Source organism: Streptopelia decaocto (assembly GCF_964273445.1).
Source record: "Streptopelia decaocto genome assembly, chromosome: 4".
NCBI lineage: Eukaryota > Metazoa > Chordata > Aves > Columbiformes > Columbidae > Streptopelia > Streptopelia decaocto.
The window spans coordinates 26,951,102-26,974,721 of record NC_138658.1 but is presented as its reverse complement, the minus strand read 5'-3'; the positions used below and the strand labels follow the sequence as shown (position 1 = coordinate 26,974,721).

General features: G+C 39.7%; 1 protein-coding gene across 7 annotated transcripts in view; it reads right to left on the bottom strand.

Moving 5' to 3' along the window:
• Nucleotides 1-23,620, bottom strand: part of ANKRD17 (ankyrin repeat domain 17) — a 99,324-nt gene that overhangs the window by 67,636 nt on the left and 8,068 nt on the right. Inside the window, exon 1 of one of the 7 annotated variants that reach the window (XM_082052121.1) lies at nt 7,809-7,943. The exons of the other annotated variants lie outside the window; for them this stretch is intronic. Within the exon in view, the coding sequence (XP_081908247.1) occupies nt 7,809-7,841 (33 nt within the window). The 5' untranslated portion in view covers nt 7,842-7,943. Of the gene's footprint in view, nt 1-7,808; nt 7,944-23,620 lie in introns of those variants that run through there. 7 annotated transcript variants of the gene reach the window in all.

Genomic DNA, 23,620 nt, shown 5'->3' with positions numbered 1-23,620 from the left:
CACATCCTCCAACATGGGCATTTCAGGCATCAGGTCCACAGTCCCCAAAAGGACATGCAGGCTTATTCTGTCATTCACTGTGGCTATCAAACATAAAATATAGTGAGCAAGTGACCTGAACTGCATAACACTGGTTGCTTTTGAAACAGAAATAGTTTTAAGCTGCCCACGTGTTTTCTCACAGAAATTTGGCAGGAAATCATTCCCTTCTGTAAGTAGTTTTCATCAGCTATTCTTCACACTAGCAACCAAGTGTTCTGCAATGAAGTATGAAGGAGCAGAAGAGAACAAGAACATGTGGAGGAGGGACAGGATGAATGCAAGAACAGTTATTCTGTTTCAGTCCAACTCAGAATTCCCTTTAGCATGAATGAAACACTCCTGTGCATCTGCTTCTTCACAGCAATACAATAACAACTTGTGTGAGGGAATGTAAAACAAAATGTAGAAACACTACAACAATTTTTTTCCTTCAAGCTATGCAATGTGAAGCTTAGCTTAGTCACAGATTTCCCCTTCCATAGTCAAAGTGATTAGAGGATCAGAGTCCACTGTACAACTCTACAACTCCATCCCTCTCTTCATGGTATTAACACCATGCTCCATTTCCAAGGACTAAAAGAATCAAAAAGCCTTCTTATGCACATCCCCAAATTAATCTGTCTTGATGGTAGGTGACAGTTCCTTTAGTCAAGCCATGTTACGTTAAGTGATCAGCAGATAAGACACAATGACACTAATGCACCTTAGAAACAAGAAAAAGGATACAATACAGTGAAAACTATATACTTACTAGAAGGACAGAGTTTTCAAGCATTTCTCTACTAATAAAAAGAGATTGAGACATAGCAGACACTTGCATTTTGTTTCCAACCTCCTCAATGTTTAAGTAAAATTGCTATATTGTTTAGTAAAGACAGGTTTTGCTGCCATTCCCTTCTATCCTAGCTTCCAAAACTAGGAAAGAGCAAAAAGACCAGACACACTGCTACTGCTTAAAATCCATGAGCACAGGAGAGCCAGAAGAATGGCTCCTTAAGGGAAATGCTTTAAGTCCAGATCAGAACCAAGAAAACGGTTCATCCCAAGCATATCAAATGCTATATGCCATTCAATTGCATAACAAACTGTAGAAATACTTTTTTTTTTCTTGTTCCTGCATAGATGACATTAAAGAACTTGTCCCGTACACTGCCTTCAGAATTTGTGCCGTCTGCATCCTATTTAACTCATCAGTAAAGGCAAAGTAAAATCTAGAGGTCCTTAGAGGTCATCTGCTTTTCTACATGTAATTGTCCTGCTGAAATCACCCTTCATTGTTGCTCATCATGAAGAATAACCAATTCAAAGTATTATGTAGGGACATCTATGAAGGTAAGCAAAAATAGTTCAGCAAGATATGAGTAGTTAGGCCAAGATATTTGAAATTACTCAAGTAATAAGGAAAGGAAATGAGTATAACATTTCATATTTTTTTTTGGCATTGACAATGGAATTATTTTTTTCAAAAAAGGAATTGGTATGGTCTAGTTTACCAATGTTCTCTTCTGATGAGAAGTGAGAGGATAAAGTTACAGGAGGAGACAGTCTAGTTCAGTATCTGATTAGAATTCCTATTGTTAACACCTAGGGAACTGATCACAGAGGGAATTATTTCTAACAATTTCAAATCATTAGGTTAAAATTCAGACAAACTTGAAAGTCACCGAATTTTTCCTTCAATACAAACTACTGATACATATACTTAATAAATGAATTACCCCTTTTTTCCCCCCTCTGGTTGGCACACCCAACTGAAAGCATCTGCATATCCAAGAGATTTGGGCAGTTTTTAAATACAGCAAATTATCAGACTTGTGAAGCTAGCAAAAGCAATGCACAGGTATTTGACTAAATCCAAATATATCTTTTTTTCCTCTTATCAAAAGAGGTCTTATTAAAAAAAAAATAAAAAAATCAAGGTTTAATGGCAGAACAAAGCAATTTTAAATGAAGTCCTTCCTTTTCACTATTTGCTTCAAATGTTAACTATAAAAATTACGTGCCAAGTGTCTTCAGATCACAATTTCAATTTCTAATCTCCCCTTAATGCTTCTCAGCACTTCTGTTCCATGAAGACATTTTAACATATTTATTCCATGTTTATATGAACATAGCTCCAGTATCAGCTTCTCAGTAAGACAAGCTGTATCATGGATCGTTTCCTCTCCTTCCTTCCCCTGAGCACAAACTACATTCAGCTACACTGATACCACAAACTAAAGTGCTAGTACAAAGTTCCTTTTCCTATTAGAACACAATTGTCCACAGTGAGAGACAGGAACAACACACTTCTTCCTAAAACACCACATAAGATATTCAAGACCATCATCTACCAGCAAAGTTGTTGCCATTTTAAGTGCAGGAAAATTGAAGAAACCATGCACAACCTGTGCAGTGCAGGAGGTGGTGCTCATAAGGTTATTCAGATTTCCTTCTTGCATTATTTTGATGCTGAGGCAGTGTAAGAGGTTGTTCTAAGTGTGGGTTACAGCTTTAGAGCATGATTTCCTACCAGACAACACAGCCAGCAAATTCCAGCAAGGCAAAGATTTGAAGAGATTTTATACAAATGTAGGAAAAAAGGTATGAATACCTCAGCCACAAAAAGAACCTTTTAATGTATTTCTACATAAGTTTAAGGAGGGGACATACGGGGGAAAAGTCTAAAATAAATTAACCTGTCTAAAACATGTCTCAGTTTTTTCATGAAGTACCTGATTTAAGCCAGCTGCTTAAAAGACAGCATAGTCTGGGTTAGAAGAGACCTTTGCAGACCTTTTACTTCTTGCTTGTCACAGAACTCAGATCCAGCAGCTGAAAATTTGGCTCCTTGCCCTGCAGAACAGTCTTAGCAAAAACTGTCAGGGAGAGTGTAACAGAAATCAAAGCTAGTATTTGCTTTCCTAGAAGACTCAATATACACACTTGTTCCGATCTCTGCCTCACACAAGAGGCAAATGGGCCGAACCAGTATTACAGGGAGAGCACTTTCGAAAGCAGGGGAACTGCCTTACATTTTGTCTGAAGGCAAAACAGATAGTTAGGGAATCAGCCAGGAAGCATCAGTCTGCTTTGCACTCACCTTCATGAAGCTGCAAACAGGCAAGCTAGCAGGGCTTAGGTAACTGCCGTCACACTTTTCAGTCACACTGACACCATTCTGTCAACTCCACCCTGCCAGGAGAAGCAAGTGGCAGCACAAAGAGTTTCTTGCTACATAAATAGCTGCATAGATCTGTAAGCTATGTAAATATCTCAGCCAGTAAGCTCAGAAAGACTTCAGAAATGGACTCCTCTTTCCTCCAGCTGATACAAGAGGGAAAACAAACCAACATACAAAAACCAAAACAAACACCTTATGTGATACTACCAGCCAAAAATGGATATGGTACAAGTTTAGCATCCTGATCTTCCTTATGGGACGAAACCTCACCAAGACTGTTCCTACTCATCTTCACTGAAGATCACTAGAGATATTAGTGCCACCTCCTGAATACAAGACAGCTGATGGATTTTAGTTTCTTCAGTTACAATATTCACCTCACTTGTCCTTCTGCCAGTCCTCCTTCCCGAACAACATTTCGGACAAAGCACATTCAGCTACATTGAGTTCTCATTCACCCAGAGAGAGCTCCTAGAACATGCATTTACCTCAGAACAATTTAGTCCCACACCCTGAAACAGCAACTATGGCGTGATCAGCTAGCTATCGTCTGACACAAGTGTATCAACACTGATCAGATGCATTTGACTAACTGAACATAAGGTCATACCTACTCTTCTGCTGAACACACATCCCAGTATAGCTCATTTCTACTTCAGACTATCAGACAACAGCACAACTTGACAGCCACACCACATTAAGTCCACCTCTTGATGTGCTTAAGGCACTCTGTATTGCATTCTTGCTGCTTTGCCACCCGATTCAACTTTTCAGCATCGTTGAGATGGGCATCCTCACAGCATCTAAGTGGGGGTCCTCTTCTTAGCATTGGTTCAAGATTTCACAAGAGCAAAACTCAGAAATTCTACTCCTTTGGACCCAGTCAGGAACATAAGCTTCCAATATTCATCACCTGGCTAGGGACCCAACTTAATAATGATACCTTAATAAAAGGAATACTATTATACAGCAGTGCTCCAACTCACTTGAAAATAACACATGAAGTTGCTCTGACAAACCACCTGGGAACAACTGCAAGGAATCACTAGGAAACGCTGAAGCACATTAGTAGCCAGTGCTGTCTTCATATAGGCAAACTCTTTAAAGACCTGAAAGCAGGTTAAAAATGAAAGACAAGATTACTAAGAGAAACTATGAGAAGCAGGGAAAGAATTAGCCTGCTTAAGAGCTGGATCATGGGAAATTTTACTAATGCCTTAAACAGAAATACTGTAGAATAAACCTGATTTTAATCTTCAGACCAGGAGTTTTGCAAAGCTTATAAATACTAAAAAAAAAAAATAAAAATTATGTGCCAAGTGTCTTCAAATCACTACTCCAGTTTCAATTTCTACTCTCTCCTTAATGCTTCTCAGCACTTCTGTTCCATGAAGATATTTTACCATATTTATTCCATGTTTATATGAACATAGCTCCAGTATCAGCTTCTCAATAAGACGAGCTGCATCATGGATAAAATAAAAATTAAAAAAAAAAAAAATTAAAAGCCTTCTGTTAAAAAAAACAACCAGCATTGCAGAGGCCTCCTTGATTATGCACTACAGACATTAGTCTTGTGTAGTCTCTGCCATATAAGTGATGAACCTCTGCAACTTGACTACTGAAGGTATAACAGATGATCCTTTCATACCACCTCACATCTTACTGATGACAATGGCTGCTATATACAAAGCAACCAAGGTAATATCTCAGGGGTTATTAGAATTTCCCCATTACTCTACAATAACCACAAAAACCCAAACAAACACACAACAACAAAACACAACACCAAATAACACACTTCTGCAGGTAGGAAATACTCCTAATATCACAATAAGAAATACAGGTTTGCTCACAATGACTTTGAGTTTCAGTTCTAGGTAGATGAAAGATAATTATCTTAAGCTAGAAAGGTAAAGGAATTTTTTTTTTAAATGCACATGTTAAGGACATTAATAAACTGCGACATGTGAGGGGCCTGTATTACACTCTGAGTCCATTTCTCTTAAGCACAAACAAGCTTTCAAAGAACCTGAAGGTCAGAATACATGGCTGCTTCTCTTCAAAAGTCTCAAATCAACACACAGAATATAAATACAGCCCTCTACATTCATAAGTTTCCTAAACCATTTTCTGCACTGTCAGTTCTAAGTTCAGCACAATACAGACCATATCCTCATCTGTAAAGATAAAACACACCTCCTTTTCTCCCAGCTGAGAAAATTTTTATGTTGACTAACTCAAGCAATAAAAAAACAAGTCCAGGTTTATGCCTTTCTTTGAATACCACACTAAGATCTCCCGTAACATAATCACTCCTTCACTAACACGTATGAGCCAAAACCTGACAAGTTACACCAACAAAAAAAGGCCTTGTTGTCAGTTCGGTTACAAATCAAAGAAGTATGGCCAAGATACACATATCAGAAGAACCAAATGAGCAGAAGCTAACTAAAGATGAACCCCACAGAACTTATATCTTACTCAACTGTATCACTATGCATTATTTTCCATGCCAGATTCTAGTGACATAGCCAAGACAATGTTCATCATCAGCGGACAGAAGCAAAGCCACCTCAAATTCTCCATTAAGTACACCTTCTTCGAAGATGGCATAAACACACAGCAGCCAGGACGCCACATGAAATCCTCTTGGCTAAGGACCATTTTTGCCTGCAGTTGCTTTAAACTTCCTGAAGAGCTATTTTAGTTTTATCCTCTGGTAATAAAGTAGTATTGGGGGAAAAAAAAAAAGTCCTAAAAGAGAAAAATTTAACAACGTGTTCATGGTGTGTGTTTTAAGGTACAATAGAAACAAGCCTTCGGACAATCAATTTTTACTTCTGAATCCCCACCAGGAATGCTAGACAATTCCAATTCTACTAGGGCACTCAGAAATTATGAACAGCCTCTACTGCTATCAGAGTATTTCAGAGATTCATGAACAACTAATTCAGTTGTAGTTTAAATATATCTAAAGTCAGACAAGCCATATGGTAACTTGATTTTTTAAGTGTGTTTTACGTGGATACAACTGGTCTTATGACCATGAAAAGAATGTGTGATGAAATTATCAAAAGTCACTGCATCCTACCTCAAGAAGCAAGACAGAATTGCTTAGTTCACATACACAAACCCAGAATACTGCTGTACTAACACAATTAATTTGTGAGTTGCCTTTCCAAACAACAACATTAAACACCAAGTATTTTACTATTTTTACATACTATGGAGCTGCACATGACAGTAACAGTTGGAGGGATGAGTATGTAAGCAGGCGAGAAGAAAAAGCTTTCAACATTCAACAAGTGAAGCACCAAAATGTTGGTCTGATGGCAGAAAGCCCAGTTTGGTTTTGGGCTTCCTAACTCACCAGACACCTAGTGACACAGGTAGAAACTGGTAAAAAACGTTCATCCATCTGTATCAGTTTCTTAAGCACAAACTGAGAAGTTGTATAAACATTCTGGATGTAATTATGTTAAACAGTTCCAATGTTCACAAGGAAGTTAACACCAACACTAAAGTACCTCTGTTGCTTTAATACTTCAGAACAACATAAAAGCAATGGAAATATGATCATTAAGGAAACTAAAAAACTAAGGATAAGCATTGCTGAAAGCACTGTTTTGTCTGAATTTTGACAGCAGCTAGTAGGGTAGCAGCTTCTTGTCACCATAAAGATTACATGCAAATATTTTGAAAAGTCATCTGGCAATGAAAACATGCTTGCAAAACCAGAAAAAACACAGCAGCAGCAAAGACTTCCTTGAACTATTACAGCTACTACCTGCTAATACAATCTGGAATCAAGATCTGTTTCACTTTAAACAGAAGTTGCACTTTAATATTCCTAGGTAGGTTTCCCATCATTTGGCTGAAAATTTTCAAATTTCAGTTTCAAGAAGGAAAAATGCCATGTATTTCATTATGCAGGATCTACTGCAGAGGAAGTAAATGCAGACTGTACCTAAGCAGACTGGCAACACAGTAACTGAAATTATACAGTCCTAACACATACTCAGTGCAAGAAGCAGAAGTACTGGCAAAAAAAAAAATTATGACAGCGAGTTGTTTTGCAGAAGGCTAAAGGTTGTAGCAATCTTACTGCAATGTCAGCTCCAACACACACAGGGACTCCAGTTAACACTCACTGATCATGCAGCACTCCACAAGCACAGAGGCCTCTCTCCTCCCCCAGCGGCACTCCAGTAAATGTAACCCCCCCACACAGTGAATACGTGGAGCACCGGTGTTCAGCCCCTTCAGCCACTCAACTAAAAACCGACCACAGACACCGTGCCGGGAAAAGCCCCGAGAGACGAGGGGTGGGCGGCTGTCGTGGCGGCACCGTGCTCCAACCTAGGCCCCGAGTGAGCATTTGCATCCAAAGCCAACTCCGGCTGGCTGCGGGGCCGCAGGGGCCCGCCCGCCCTGCGGCGGGAGAGAGAGCGGGCAGCCGGGCTTCCCGGGTCCCCGCTCCGCGGCCCAGCCTCGCCTCCGGCGAGGGCCCCGCGGCCGGGTGCTTTCCCGGGGCTCGGCCGCCGCCTCACCCAGCCGACCCCGCGCACCCCTTTGTTCTGGAGCCCTCGCCCGTCCCTACCTCCAGGATGTCCTCCAACACATACGCCTCCATCGCGGAAGCCGCCACCTCCGCCGTACCTCACCACCCGGCCATGACCCCTTTCTTCCCTCCCGCCCCCCGCCGTAGCTGGGACGGGCGGACGGGCTGCCGGCTGCAGCACGCTCGCTCCCCCCCGCTGCCCGCACGGGAACAGGAAATGGACTGTTCCACCCCGCGCAGAGTCGGCACCTACCACTCTAGCGCGGAGGGTGCCGCGGCGGCCCCGGTACAGCGCCGTTCCGCTCCCCCCGCCCCAGGGAGCGCCCCGCCGGCAGCCCCCAGCCAGCGCCCCGCCGGCAGCCCCCAGCCAGCGCCTCTGCCTTCTGCTTGGGTCTTCCAAAGCGCACCTAACTATTTAAAAAAATAAAACCAAAAAGAACAAATAAGGAAAAAACCCTAATGAAACCAGCTTCCCTGTAGGTTTTTAATAATACATCTCACCACCCTTCCCTAGTCATTAATTCAGTGATTGATGCTTCTCCTGATCTACCCCCTCTGCCACCCACAGGTCCAGCACAACGGGCCTGCCCAAAGCCCCTTGACTCACAAACACACAGAAGGAAGAGCTTTTAAGTGTTGCAGAGGTCTCAAACGACTCACCCAGTGGCCACCAAAACTGGGAGCGCAGTCTCACCCAGCTGCCTCCATGAGGTAGATCTCCCAGCTGGAGCTCCACAATGTCTCCTCCTGGTACACAGGCCTGATGCCAGTCTTGTTACGCTGAGAGGGTCTGACAGACCATTTGGGTACACATCAGCATTGCTGGAGCCACTTTACATACTCATTCTGACTCAATAAAGTTCACAAATCCACTTTGGGTGGTGTTCCTTGAGTCTATTTACTGCCATCCTATTCTAACCGCTCTTGATAACAAAACAAACCCCTCAAACCTGTTCAAGAACACCAGCCCTTAGATTAAGCTGATCTATGGCATGGCCCACATTTTTTCTGTGCTATGATCTGGCTAACCACTACAGCAAAACCTCCTAAATCAACTAACCCATCCTAAGTGCAGCACCATCAACTATTTTACTGCATTTCCAACCACCCCATCCTTTTCTCCTCTACCGCTTGAGGGCAATGCAGGGTGGCCAAGGATTCTAGAAACAGCCTGCAACTCCAATAATAAAGGAAAACAGTCAAGTCACCATTGAACAGAAAAATAAATCAGGTAACATTATGAACATCACATCATGGGGACTACTAGGATCTAACAAGCCAGCTCCACCCAAGTGACCTGGTCGTCAGTTAAGAAAGGTTACCCACACACCGCTCCAAACAACTGCTCCAAGCCTTACTTCATTGCAGAGCCTCAGAGACAGTGACATCTCTGGGCTTCAGAAACAGGCCTGCACCCTAGGAAAGACCGTCCTCATGGAAGGCAAGACAGGACAGCGACAGCGGACAGGTCAGCCAGGATCCCCACTCCCTTGTTCCTCAGGCTTCACTACAACTGTGGTCCTGCCCAAGCACCACCAGCTTTAATCACAAGGTATTGACCACATGAAATAAGATCTCCATGGGGTGGTTTCAAGAACCATCATCATCTCCACACTTCTTTGCTTCACTCAAAACATCAAGTGGTAGCTCCTTAAAACACTAGGTGACAGTGATAGCCATTCTGCACATAACAGGTCAAAATCACTGACCAATCTTACCTGCAGCTCTCAGAATATTTAATTTTCAGTTAAAAAAAATACAGCATAATAAATCTTGTCAACCCTGCAAAAATTTTCTCCCTCAGGAGCTCATTTTAGCAGAGCATAAATGGGTCTAGTGGCCAAGGAATTTAAATTCACATTTTGACTTGAAGGAATGCTAGTAGTAATTTTTTTTTAATCATAATTTTTTGGGGAAAAAAAAAAGTGTTCTAACTGGACGAATACTTTCTCAACAGCAAGAATGTTCTTAGCAGGTTTTTGTCGGCTGACCAGATCAACTACTAACATCTCAAAGAGAATTTATAGTTGATCAGCCTAGATTTTAGCTACAGCTATGTTCTACTGCTAAAAAATTCTGTTCTCTAACAGAAAATAAAAAAATGGGAAATATGACCTACTCACCAAAAAGTCCCCAGTTTTACAAAAAATCTACACTTGCTCACATGGTCTGTGAACATTGCCACTTTAGGAAACACCTCAGATTTTACACTGTTTTACTAGAATTAATTCAAGGAGCATCTCCTCTATGGGTTCCTTGTTTTTGACACTAACTTGTCTTAAGCCTGTTTTCAGAACTTAGGTCCTACATAATTAACATCACAGAAGAATTTTTATGCCATTCATCAAATACCTTACTGAGCTCTTGCTTGCATTTTGCCTGTCCAGCTGGTCAGGTTTTCTTTCAGAGATACTATACTGGACAAGTTAACTGATAAATCCAGCCATTACTATTTTATCTGCTATTCAGCCAGCTGTTGGCTTAAAAAAAAAAGTTCTAAAAAAAAAAACAAACACACAAACACACACACACACACAAATAGCTAATGACTTACCCTTGTTAGAGGTTGCCTCCAAGGAGAAGAAAATTGCCAACCTTTACAGCAGACCTCAATCCACTCAGGTTTAACAATGGTACTTTATGCAGGATCACTTCCAGTACTGCCTTCCTGACTTCCCATCAAACTTTAAGGGGCACGTCTACCTATGAAAGTGAAGGCTCAGCAATCTTGCATTACATAATCAAGAAGATTCACAGAAGACTTAGCTGCCTTGAGGGAAATGCATCATACAACTACATATCACAGCTTACTTTCCATAGGAAACTGTTTTCCATGCAAGGAGTCGCAGGACAAAATTCCACGGTTCCGTTCAATAAGTGCTTTTAGGTCAGCATTTGTAACACCCTTAGCAGCCCCTTGCAATGGATCCTGTGTACATACAGCCTAGCAATTATACAAAAATGTCAGTCTTTCAAGTATCAGAAAGAATTAACAAATACCTTCTATCACAGAAAATAGATAACTCAGCACTAAGACACTTTACATACAACAACACTGAAAACATTTTCAAATGTAATGATAGCATAACACAGTATACTAGGTTTGCATGGCAAACTCAATTTTTACAAAACAAATGGAAGATGAGAGGAAGAGACGAGCTCGCCTCAAAAGCTGAACCACCTCCAGTCCCACTTGGAACATGATAGAGAGTTCTGTCTGCAACAACATAAATTAACTTACAAAACCATAACCAAAAGTTCAGAGCTTCTCAAGTTGTGTTAACACCATCAGAAACACCACAAGTAGTCAGGTTCTACATGTGAGCAATGAGGGCAAACCTAAACCAGCTAAATATTCCACTGAAAGCAAGTCACACTCAACATCTGTGTTTTAGTCACACTAAAAATCCTGATACTTTGTGCTCCTGTTTCCTCACCTCCTCCTCTCTCCTGGCTGACCTTCATCTGCAGCCCCCTGGTTCAGGCTAAGGAAGAACCATTCATTTGCCACATAGCATCCACCGCTTCACTTAGTAATTAAAAATGATTTGTAGCATGGAATACCTAGTTCCAAAAAGCCCATTCCCAAGTTCAGTAAAACATAAAGACTTTAATGCAGGCTTCCATTCCTGCAAGAAAAGTATCAGCAGGGGAGGAGAAAAACAAATACCCAAAACATGAACAATAAACCCTCAACCAAACACAAAACCAACAAAAACCCTATTTAGATGTCCACAATTAATTTCTCTTGTCTTTCTCTTGTATTTCTACTGTGTTATTTTGGGTCTTCAACACAGATACGTAAGTCTATTTTCAAGTTTTGCAAAAGTAACCACAAATCTTTTTTTACCTTGCTTTCAAGCCCAGCTCTATGAATTGCTTGAATTACCTGTTTTTAGGAAAAAAAAAAAAAAAAAGTTCTCTTGCAGAAACATCTCAGCTTCTATTTGAAAGCTTAATACCTTTATTTTGCATTACTATGAAGGGCATGATCTACTCAGCATTCTCATCTACTACTATCCAGTAATAAAAAGCTGCCTTTTATTCTGAACACATGGTACCTTAAAACAAAGCAGCTGTCCAAGGCATGCACATCCATGTTTTTTTACTACCATCCCTTACATTCTGCAAGCCTAAACCACAGAAAAGCCCTTATGTTCCACACACAGAAGGCAGGAGAGATACAGCTTGAAGAGACAAACTTAGCACAGCACTGCTTAAAAACAGGGGGAAAAAAGCCCTATTTCACAATACACTGAAGTGTGTTAGACCAAAGAGAATCCTGAGATAGTACTGAAAGACAAAGTCAGGGACAAGTATTAACCAAGTTTGGTTTACTCTATGCTATGCTCCCGATACAGCACTGTCGAGGGTTAAGATTGCGGGGTGACAATAAAACACTGGCAGGTGTATTGTTAACCTCCTCTCTCCCCCCCTCCACGTCCCCCTTTTGCCCCTCCCTCTCCCCACTTCCCACTCAGCACAGGCCATCGGGAGGGAAAGAAGAACAGAGAGAAGAGAGTTGGAAAAATTAAAGATGTTTTACTAATGCTACTAATAAGAATAGAGAAAATAATACAAAATATACAAAACCAATCTTGAAAGTCTCAGCAACTGCAGACCCGGCCACCAAAGTCCTGGATTAGACTCTGCAACCAAGCGCAGCTGGATTCAGTCTCTCACTAGGCCTCAGTTCTCAGGGACGACCAGCAAGATCCTCTCCTAAGGTCGGCCATAAGCAGAAGGGAAAAGGGAGAAAAGGGAAAAAGGGAAAATGGACGAGATCCTCGTGATCTCCCACTTTTATATGAAGTATTCACGTGAATGGAATGTTATACATAGTTGGTCAGTTTCTTAGTCACTTGTTTCTCGTCGCCCCTCTCACGAGATGTCCATCCATGCTTATCAATAAGTTTGCATTCCATTGCTAGGTTTACCAAAACATGTGTCTGGTTCTCCAGGAAAATGCAGTTAATATGAAGGCTTTAGCTGACAGGCAAAATTCACTGAAAGAGAAACTTGGTTTTAACAAAACCAGGACAAGCACTTGTAACTAAAGCTTAGTGAAAACTGTACGATTTGACCAAAGAATAAAAGCATCCACTAGAACACAACTGTTCATGCAGGATAAAGTACATAAATGCTCAAGACCTAGCAGACTTTTTTTTAATGCCTAGTTCAATCTTCTAGTATCTTCACAGGCCACCACTAAACTTGAAATAGCATCAATCAGATTACATCACCCTCAATCACCAACATTTTGACAATTGATCCGAGACAGATTCTGGCACTCAGAAATATAAGCATTTAAACAATTGAGCAGACGATTCCCACACTTATATCACAACAGCACATTGTTATCTAGTTACAGCTGATCAAGCAGTACTGGTCACCAACTGTCCCAAAGCATATAAATACACTTTTTGTGTGCTTTCAGAGTCACAGAGCTCAGTGTCAAGGTTGGGTTGTTTAAACTGTGTCCAACACAGATGCTAACACCTTATTCAGCAGAACCATGAGGTGCATTAATTACTAAAAAACCCCAAATCATTTTGAGAAGGCAACAGAGTTTAAAATAGCCCTTAAATACAGTATAAAGTATAATTCAGTTATGGCTCTCAGCATGACCTTCCCAAGTATTTATCTTTCCAGCAGTAAGTAGACAGTCCTAAAAAGATGACCTCAGATAGAATCAGTTAAGTTGCCCAGACCATTCAGAGCAAAAAGTAGGGTGGGTTTCCAACAGAAATTTTGTGACATCCCTATGTTCCACTAAGTGTAGAGCACCAAGATGCAAAAAACCCACTATTGTCACATGAAATACCTTGAAAACTGAAGCACCTATCACAAACAAAATACATTTGAAAATGTTGAATATGACATGATACACTTGCAGAGAGAAGACTTAGTTCACATGGATTAGAAATCCCCATGACATAAGGAAACAGTCTACAAAAGGGAAAACCCCATTATTAAAACTTCTCAAATGAGCGAGTTTCCTCTTCTAACACAAAACAAAAATACGTAAGACACATAAGCAGTTGTTTATATGCTAGAGAAGCAACTACCATTCGGATAGCTTTTCCAAGGCTGCTTCAAACTTCTGTTGGAAGGATTACGTGGACAAGAAGAACATCCAAGTCAACAGCAGGAAAACAGTAAATATGGCGATACAATACAGAGAACTCAACCTTTTATAGCTTCTGTCCCAAGCTGCATCACTGGTAGCTGAAGAGCACTTCAATTACTGCTTAAGGGGAGAGCAAAAAAAAACTGTGTAGGACAAGAAATGACCTACAGAGTAAACAACAAAATGAACCCAATGTCTTCACAAGTCATCGCACTCCAAAGGGATGATTTTTTTTTTTTTTTTTTTGGTAGTCTGGACTTACTTTATTCTGTCTTAGAGGCTGCAAAAGTAGATCATCAAAATAGCACGTAAAATCAACCAACCTTATCAAAATCTAGGAGCACGTGTCTCCCAAAAACGTATCACAGTGGTGGCTGCTGGAAGGGGAGACCTCATTGCTGTCGATGACTACCTGAAAGGAGGCTGTAGTGTGGAGGGTGCTGGTCTCTTCTCCCAAGTAGCAAGTGACAGGACAAGAGGAAATGGCCTCAAGTTGCACCAGGGGAGGTTTTGATTGGATATAGGAAAAAATTCTTCATGGAAAGGCATGCCAGGCATTGGAACAGGCTGCCCAGGGCAGTGGTGAAGTCACCATCCCTGGAGGTGTTTAAAAGGCATTTAGACAGGGTTCTTAGAGATATGGTTTAGTGCTAGAGTTAGGTTAGGTTATAGTTGGACTCAACGATCCTGAGCGTCTCTTCCAACTGAAATGATTCTATGATTCTATTCTATATTAAATAATACAATGCAGTCACTGTAATCATCTTCAAACTACCACAAGAAGAGGAAAAAAAGGCAAGACACCTAACTTATCTGGAGACATAACGAGTAAACAACTCAAAATAACACACAATTATACACCACCTACTGGTGGATCTCCTTCTCCTCCTGCTAATACTAGCCTTAAGACTTGTGTTTGGTCCATTTCTTCACCTTTTAGAAATGAGATTCCTACCCACATTCATTTTGTTGGACTTAGCCAAGGTCTTCCAATCTGCTCTGAGAGTAAAAATAGAAGTTTTTTCAAAACCTTCTAAGTCAGAATTGAATGTTTCCCCAAACAGGGTACATAACTCCCCCAGATAAGCTCAATGCCTTGTAAAATTCCACTAATATTTATCCACCTTCATTTGGAACCATATCCTTGTCTGTGCACACACCTTTCACCACTCTATTAGCTAGTTCAGATAACCCCTAAGACACTAAGCATGTTCTTCACTCTGCTACTTCTGATATCAATTTACTTTTAATTTAAAATATTTTAAACTATAAAAGCATGACCTCTACTTAGTAGTAGTTTATAGTCATATTTTTGTGCATTTTCTAAGGTTCCTCATTTATATGTCAATATTAAAAAAATGCTTTAAACATATTGTTGCCATTTGTCTCTCCAGACAGATTCAAACTACTTACTCTTGATCCTCAGTCATAAGTGATTACATAAAATCAAGTCAGTCTCAAGCCAAACCTCAGGAAGTCATGACCATCATGTGCTTTTACTATTTCACATAGCATCTTGTTTTCCTTTACTTCACTTCTTCCAATTATCACATCTTCACAGTTGTCAGGCAGACTGTATTTCCAACATCCTTCATGTAGTTGCTTTAGTGAATTTAAAACTAATGAGATCTACTCTATTCTTTTATGTTTTATTGTTGCGAGAGGTAAATTTAACCTGATAAAACCTACCAGTTTTAATACACACTGTTAAGTCTAATTTATCTTTATTCTCTTATCTTCATAATTTGGGGGGGGGGGGGGGGCATTTCAAACTTTTCTGCAAAAAACTGCAGTGAAGCACTGAGTTTTACAATCAAAAGATGATTCTTTCTGCCTATCCTTATTATCATATCATCCTTGTTTCAGCTGTTGTCTCCTCCCAGATAAGCAAACCTTTATAGAAAGAATTTGCATGTTTTTCTTCTGAAACAACTATGTAACAACTTCTTGACTGTCCAAGGCTCCCACAGAAAAAATAAGCTTTCTCCCAAGACATATTTTTATTTCTGTCCAGCATATTCTTTACCCTGCCTACCAAGGCATTTGAGACTCTCCTGTTCTCTGTTCATTAAATTTTACTCGTTTTGCTAAGCATATAGAGCTGGACAGCATGAAATTGTATTCTTCAAGAGGCCCTAATGTGGTACTCCTGAGACCTAGTTTCCCACAGCCCCAAGTAAACTAGTATCTTTGAAACATCTCTGTACTATACTGCCTCTAAAGGTACCAAGATAAACACACCAGGAGCTTTGTACGTCAATTTAGAAGACTACAAGAAAAACATAAGGTATTAAGACTGACTGTTGACAGACTTGGGTGTTCATAACCTGTCTGATGGGATAAAGCTGCCCGATTTCCTTCACACACTCCTTCTCAGATCTGCTCTCCCTTAACAGAAGCACTACTCTAGCAAAATATACTTGGCAGCCTGCATGCACTATCAGTTTCTGGTACGATCAGGGAAGATGATGACTCCACATCCAGAGAGAATCCTTTTCAAATAGCTATTTTCTCCTCCCAGTAGTAGTCGAGCGATTTTGGCATTCACACTGCAGTACTATTTCAAAGATTTCTTATTCAAGGGTCAATAAAAAAAGAGGCTGTCACTCCCACAACTGAAAAAAAATTGGCAACATAATGCCAGGAAGGGTCAGGAAACTATAAAGATTCACCAAAAGCAGCTGTAAGGTCAAAGCAAAAGCATTCAGCTTACAGCACTTTCTCCAGGAACTCTCAAAAAAGGGATGTCAAAAACTAGCTTTATCTAAAGTGAGATTGCAACACTCAAGTCAAGATTCACAAGTTAATAGTCTTAAATTCTATTAGCAGCCTCTTGTCCTTACACCATCCATCTCTAAACAGAAGGCCACTGCACAACATAAAAATATTTCTGAAATGAGTCTTCATCTATGCATAAATGAAACCAACACCTAAATAGAGTTTTGTAGCCTAGTAAGCAGCATGCTGGCAGAGCAAGAGAAACCCTTCTAATCAGCTAAGAGCCTTCCTCCCCAGTAAGTGTTTACATCAGCCCTATTATTTTGGATTTCAATTCTCTAAGGCAAACCTAAACATGGAAGAAGGAGGTAAGAAAATATCTTTATTCACACATAGCACTGCCCTTAAGATGGACTAAACTAGAATATCATTAAAAAACAAGTAGGGCAAGAAATATTCCTGCAGATTCGTCTCCTTATTTATCCAGTGCATTTTCTATCTAATTATTAGAGAAGTCCCTACAATTTCCTTAAGGGGGAACTGCCCATGCAAATTCAAATAAAACTGACACAAAGCTACAGAAGTGGGACAAACTTACATAGCATTAACTAAGCATTTAAAAAGTGTTTTCCATTTGAAGTGTAAAATTATTGGCACCATTTTTTATCTAAGAGGAGCTTCCTGTAAGAAATTCCTTTCAGTTCTTCACTTCAAGTACTCCATTTTTTCAGTAGGTAATACAATGTTCCAAGCCTTTAGTCCAAGAACTTCCAATGCACTGAAGAAATCTGGCTTTGGGCTAAACAATGTAAGACAGCAAACACATTCAGCAAAGACAGCCATTTGGGACAGGGAGGATCCTTCTTCAAATCAAGTAAAATATATTCCTTTCTCACTTCACATGTGAAATAGTGGTGACAGGAATGTGATGTATAATGTAAGCAGTATTTGTATGGCCTCTAAACAGAATAAAAACTTCTCACATGTGGGAGTCACATACAGTTCAACAACATCCCTACCAGCGCTTCTTGAATTCTAAGCTAGGTACTAATGCAAGAAATCTTTACATTAGCATGTGAAAATTTTTGTACAATGTCAAAACCATCCTCTTTGAACACATGATATTTCTGGACACTCTTTGGTACACAAGTAGGAGAACACAGCTATTTCAGGCAAAGTTGTTCTTTATTTTCACCTGGTTAATATTGGTAAGCAACGTCCAAAATATAGAGGTTCTCTCTTAGACCTGCTCTAACATGACCTATTTTGGCAATCTTAGCTATGCACTCTCAGAACACATTGAACAAATAATAATGTAAGACTCTATAACCATAAAAAGGACTGAATGCAACATGCAAGCAGCCAGTTCCTTATTTCCAGTTCTTTAATTGTGAAAACACATTGGAACTTGTCTGATGTTTTAAATCTAAGCACTTTTTACAGTCAACAGCTGTAAGCCACTGGAAGTTTCTGAGTAGTTTAAGTGCAACTACATTCCCCACAAGGAGTTACGAAGCCTTGAACCAGAATAAGCCACTTTCTAGATCAAAGTCTCATCCCCCTTTATAAGTGGCTAAATCCATCATTTTCTTCTGTGCATAATAACCTAACCAAAAGAACACTGATATAAAGTAACTCTATGTCAAATTTTAATCCAGAATCTGCTGTATCAGGATGCTCTTGTCTCCATTTTCCCAGCTGTAAACCAGACAGGTAACAGCTCTGCTTACAGGTGGGCTGTTCATAATGAATTTGGACTTGGTTCACATCAGATTGAGATCTATGCTAACATCATGGAAACAAGTTTTCTTTTACAAAGCTCCCAATAATCAGTTACTTTGCTGGCATCTTCAAGTTCATGGACTAAACCCACCAAAATACCTACTCCACTAATTGACAGTAATACCAAACCTAGAATATAACAGAGAACCAGCTGTTAGAAAAGTCTGAAGGAGAAATATATCAACTGAATGAAAACAATGAGAGACTTCTGTGTTCACTGTATTATTTTAATATGATTGTTCACTTCTTGTTTCATCTGAAGCTACTTGGAAGATCAACACAGACGGCAGACTGCACAGTGGAATACACAGCATTTACTGAACACAGTAAACACAGAGTACTGCACAACATAGCTTAACCAGCTGCCAGCTTGAAATACCTCTAGCTCAACAGTGCTTGTTCACTGGAGTTCAATACCTCCTGTTCCCCATCTCTGCTGGGTCTTCAGAAATAAAATCACAGATTGAGTTCATCTTAGATTACCAGAATATTTAAGAAATCACAAACATCTGCCCTCCTCAATTCAAGATGCACTTGTAGTAAGAGCCTGATTTTAGCTGAAAACTAACCATAAAGGTTTTCAAGAGTCCAAAACCAAAGAGTCTTTGGCAGTCTTCAGCAGCACAGCTAGGCAACACTCACCACCCTGACTGCTGAGGATGAGTTCCCCTTTCAATCCAATACACATGCACCCCCTCCCATAGCAGAACCTCTACTCCACTGCTTGTATTTAAATTTTAGCATACACACAGAGCATAAAGACATTATTCTACTAAGACAAAATCTTAAAAAATGCTTTGGAAGTTCAAAAAAGTTAAGAAAAATAATTTTAATATGTCCCAGACTGTGTACACAATACTTTTGTTACCACATACATTGCTGAAGTTACTCCCATTAATAAGTATTCCAATGAGTTGGAAAGACTGCATACTCTGTAATATCCATCTCAGGATACCAATGAAAGCCACCACCAAAGACATCTGCCTGTCTTAAAAACATTTTGGTGATTTTTTAATACATAAAAACAGGGGCTATTTACATTAAGTCCATTGAGAATACTACTACTAAGCTTATTTCAAGTCTATTTCACACCACTAAGTGCTAACTAGGTAATACTACTTCAGAGCTTCTTCAATACCAGTAATGTACATGAAATTAATGAAGATAATCTGCACGCTAATCAAGGCTTTGGTCATTCACTGACATAATTAAGCAATGCTGGGAGAGGACAGCACACAGTAGTTTCAAACCAGAGAAGGAATTAGCATCTATATCAACTCATATAACAAACGCTGTGCTTGGCAGAGTTGTTTCATCAATGCTTGGCTGAAGACAATCTATGAAGTCCCATAAAACTGAACAAGGCATGTCCTGACCTGATATAACACCTCGGTTCCAGACTGAAAAACTAACCAAACAAAATAACTCCGCACAGCTCTTTTCCTTTCCCCCTTGGTACCCACTTCACTACCTCCCAGACTGATCACAGGCCGGTGACCCACTCCAAAGACAGCTGGCAAAACACAAGCAGTGTAAATGCACAGCTGGGAATAGCTCAAAGGAAGAGATTCCCCGCTCTTAACAGAGCTAGGTTAAGAGATCAACTAATTATGCCATCCTGTATCCTGAATATCTTTGCAGAATCCAACTTCAGTGCACTTACTAGCACCTTTCTGAAAACCCACCTCAATTCAAAGACAAATAAATTTACAGTGATTTTACACATAAGTTCTTGTAGAAGCACAAATATTTCCCATGCACATGGGCTCCAGAAAAGCCCTTTTGAAAGTTTAGCACATGAAGTTTGCCACTGCATTTATGACTGAGGAGATCCTTCATCAAGCTGATGCTTCACAAAAATACCAGCATGCTGTTATGCCAACTTTCACTTCTGTTAGTGACTGAGATGGACAGAAGGCATATGTTCATCTATCTAGCGGACTGTTAATATGGAAAGCACTCTTTTTCTTTAAACTAGCTTGGTTGTTTGTATTACAATTACCATACCAATGACAACCATGTTTTGTGACTGTTTCATGCTAGACGGCATACTATGTGACTCCTTTGCTGCACTGCACTAAGTGACACAAAAGCAGTGATGGTGATACTTAAAAGTATGGTGACATTTTAGGAAAATACTGCTTTGTTCCTCTTTCTCCCTATCCTCAATACGCTGCTTTCAAAAACCTTAACAAATACCAGAGACAAAGACAAAGAGTCAAGGCTGATTTGATGTCAAGAAGCTTTCAAATTTTAAAACTGCATGTAAAAGAAATTTCTACGCAATTTATCTTTCCAAGACTGTACGAGGTGTTTTCAAACAGAAGATCCAAAGGAACCATCAAGAGGACCACTTATCCCTTTCATGCAAAAATTTGGGTGCTCAAAGATGACACAAGTATTTCTTTGACAAGCATTTAAATTAATAGCTCCTGGCTCTTCCCTGTATCAGCACAAGCTCTTGTGCAACTGTCTGACAAACTGGATCAAGGAACTGATTGAGTGTAAACATGTTTTTTTCTGTTGCCGAGCTTTTTTCAACAAGATTTTTTCCCAAGTGGCTGGGAAGAGCAATGAATGTTGGGCTTTTTTTTGTTGTTTTGGGGTTTTTGTTTGTTTGGTTGGGTTTTTTGTTGTTGTCTTGTTTTTGTTTGTTGTGGGTTTTTTTTGGGGGGGCGGGAGGGGTGGTGCAGCAGTGTGTTGACTGCAACATTCCTAGAAGCATGATTCCTCTGACTTCAGTGGGATTAGTATGCTGATACAAAGGCTGAACAACAACAAGCACTTCAGGAAAAAAAGCTAAGTCACATAATAAGTTTAAAAATTAAACTTCATTAAAGCATTGTTCACTGTTTTGTGGAGGAGAACAATTCACACCTGCAGAACAACATAAAAAGGAAAATTCCACTGGCAAAAAAATTCAGGACAAGACTGAAACAAACAGAGAGGAATACCTAAAGTTTTGAAACTGTAAAGCTCAGACACAGGAAAGCATGTGAGTCACCCAATACCTGCCAGACACAAATGTACTTAAGACCTCCAAATTCTCATATTAAAAATTATTTAGTTCTATTCTTGTGTGTGGAAAAACCTGGGAGGATAAAAATGACTTTCCTTCTCTTAGCTCTGAACCACTCCCTGCCCTAGAGAGAGGTTTCAGATGTTCTCCTGCTGAGGCTATATTCCACAAAACAGCTCCTGCAAAGAAGGACAGATGTACAGGCTTACAAACAATCACTGTGTTTTCACTAAGTGGAAACAAATCTGAGGCCAAAGACAAGGCAACCTCCCCAGCAGTAGAAAGAATCACAGAATGTTAGGGATTGGAAGGAACCTCAAAAGATCATCTAGTCCAATCCCCCTGCCAGAGCAGGAACACCTAGATGAGGTTACACAGGAAGGCGTCCAGGTGGGTTTTGAATGTCTCCAGAGAAGGAGACTCCACAACCCCCCTGGGCAGCCTGTTTCAGTGCTCTGTCACCCTCACTGAGAAGTTTCTTCTCAAATTTAAGTGGAACCTCTTTTGTTCCAGTTTGCACCCATTACTCCTTGTCCTATCATTGGTTGTCACCTAGAAGAAGTCACATTACTTTGTGAAAGATACCTTTAATTTTAACCTAAAACAATGAATCCAGATGCTCAACTTCTTAACCATTTTAAGTTGAACTAGAGGAGAATGGAAGCCAAAACCCCAAACTGATAACCTAAATAGCAACATTTCATTATACTTCTTAATACTCCAAACTTCTTTTTAGTTCCACTTCTATCATCTGAATAGCTGCATATTTGGACACGTTATCCATTCTTGATGATTAACACCACAGAGATCTAATTCAAGCTAAGATATTGTGGAAGGGCAGGAAAATTAGGGGGAGAGAAAAAAAAAAAAAACCCACAAACAACAAGGTTTTGTTTATTTCCTAGAATACACCATTATACTCCTAAGGCTTGAGGATTCAGCTAAAATACAGCAGAGGAAAAACACCTGTACATCAAAGACCAGTAATTTGAATTTGTCAAAACCTGTTTTGAGTAGCACAAACAAAATCATCATAGTTACAATATTCAGCCTAAAAGAAAATATTGCAAGCACAAAGATAGATATAATAAAGACATACTGGTTTGGTTTTTTTAAAGACATGGTTTCATTGCTGATTTTTTTTAGCGTGGTACACAACTATTAGCTAACCACACATTAAGGAAGACTTCTTCCCCCCCCCCCCAAATGACCTTATCCAAACTATTTGCTAGCATTAAGTCCTTCCCCCACCCACACACTTAGCATTCTTTCTCGAAAAATCAAAAGTCACTGACATGACAAAAACCCCACACAGCTACAGAAGCTCTACAGTTACAGCACATGTTTATGACACTATTTCAACTTAGTCACCTAAAATACCATACCATTAAGAAACCTGAAGCATATCATTTCAGAAAAAAAAAAAAAAGCACAAAGCCTACCAAGGCAGCTACCAATGCTGCCTCAAATGGTCTAATAGAGTATTAAAAAAAAATACAGCAATTTGATTATTTAACTCAAAGTGAAAAGGCCTTGTTTGTTTAACTTTGAAAAGAAAGCCTTCTTACTGATCCTGGATATGCAGCATTGACTTTTTCAATTCTTAAATTCAATTTCCAAATCAGCCATATCCTAAACAAGCACAGTAGCTTTGTTTTTAAAATGCAGATAGAGGAAAAAACAAACATGCGTAATCCCATTTGCCTTCAAATCTGACAGATGAGGAAATTCTCTCATCTCCACTAAATCTTTTCCAGAAATATAATTAAAGAATTAAATTATTAACATTAAATACTGGGTGTTTGGCTCCTGCCTGCACACAGAAGTTAAATTTATATGGACATTTCCTGAAGAAATATCTGAGGAAGTAAACAAATTGACAGGGTACCACCAATACCCAACTCCACTTTCTGACATGGTCATTTTATGCAGGGGACTTTTTAAACCCATATATTCACTAATAACTTCAATTAAGTAGACCAAAAAAAAAAACAAAACAAAAAAAAAAAAAAACACCCCCCCCAAAAAAAAAAACCAAACCACAAAACACACTTTTATTCTACAATATGCTAGGTCTAACCAGACATCATCTACTAGCTCTACATACCTAGACTCTTGGTCATGCACATGTAGGCACTAAATCTTGCTTAGCACCTCAGCCAGTAAGAGTACACTCAATCTGCTAACTAGCATATGAATTCT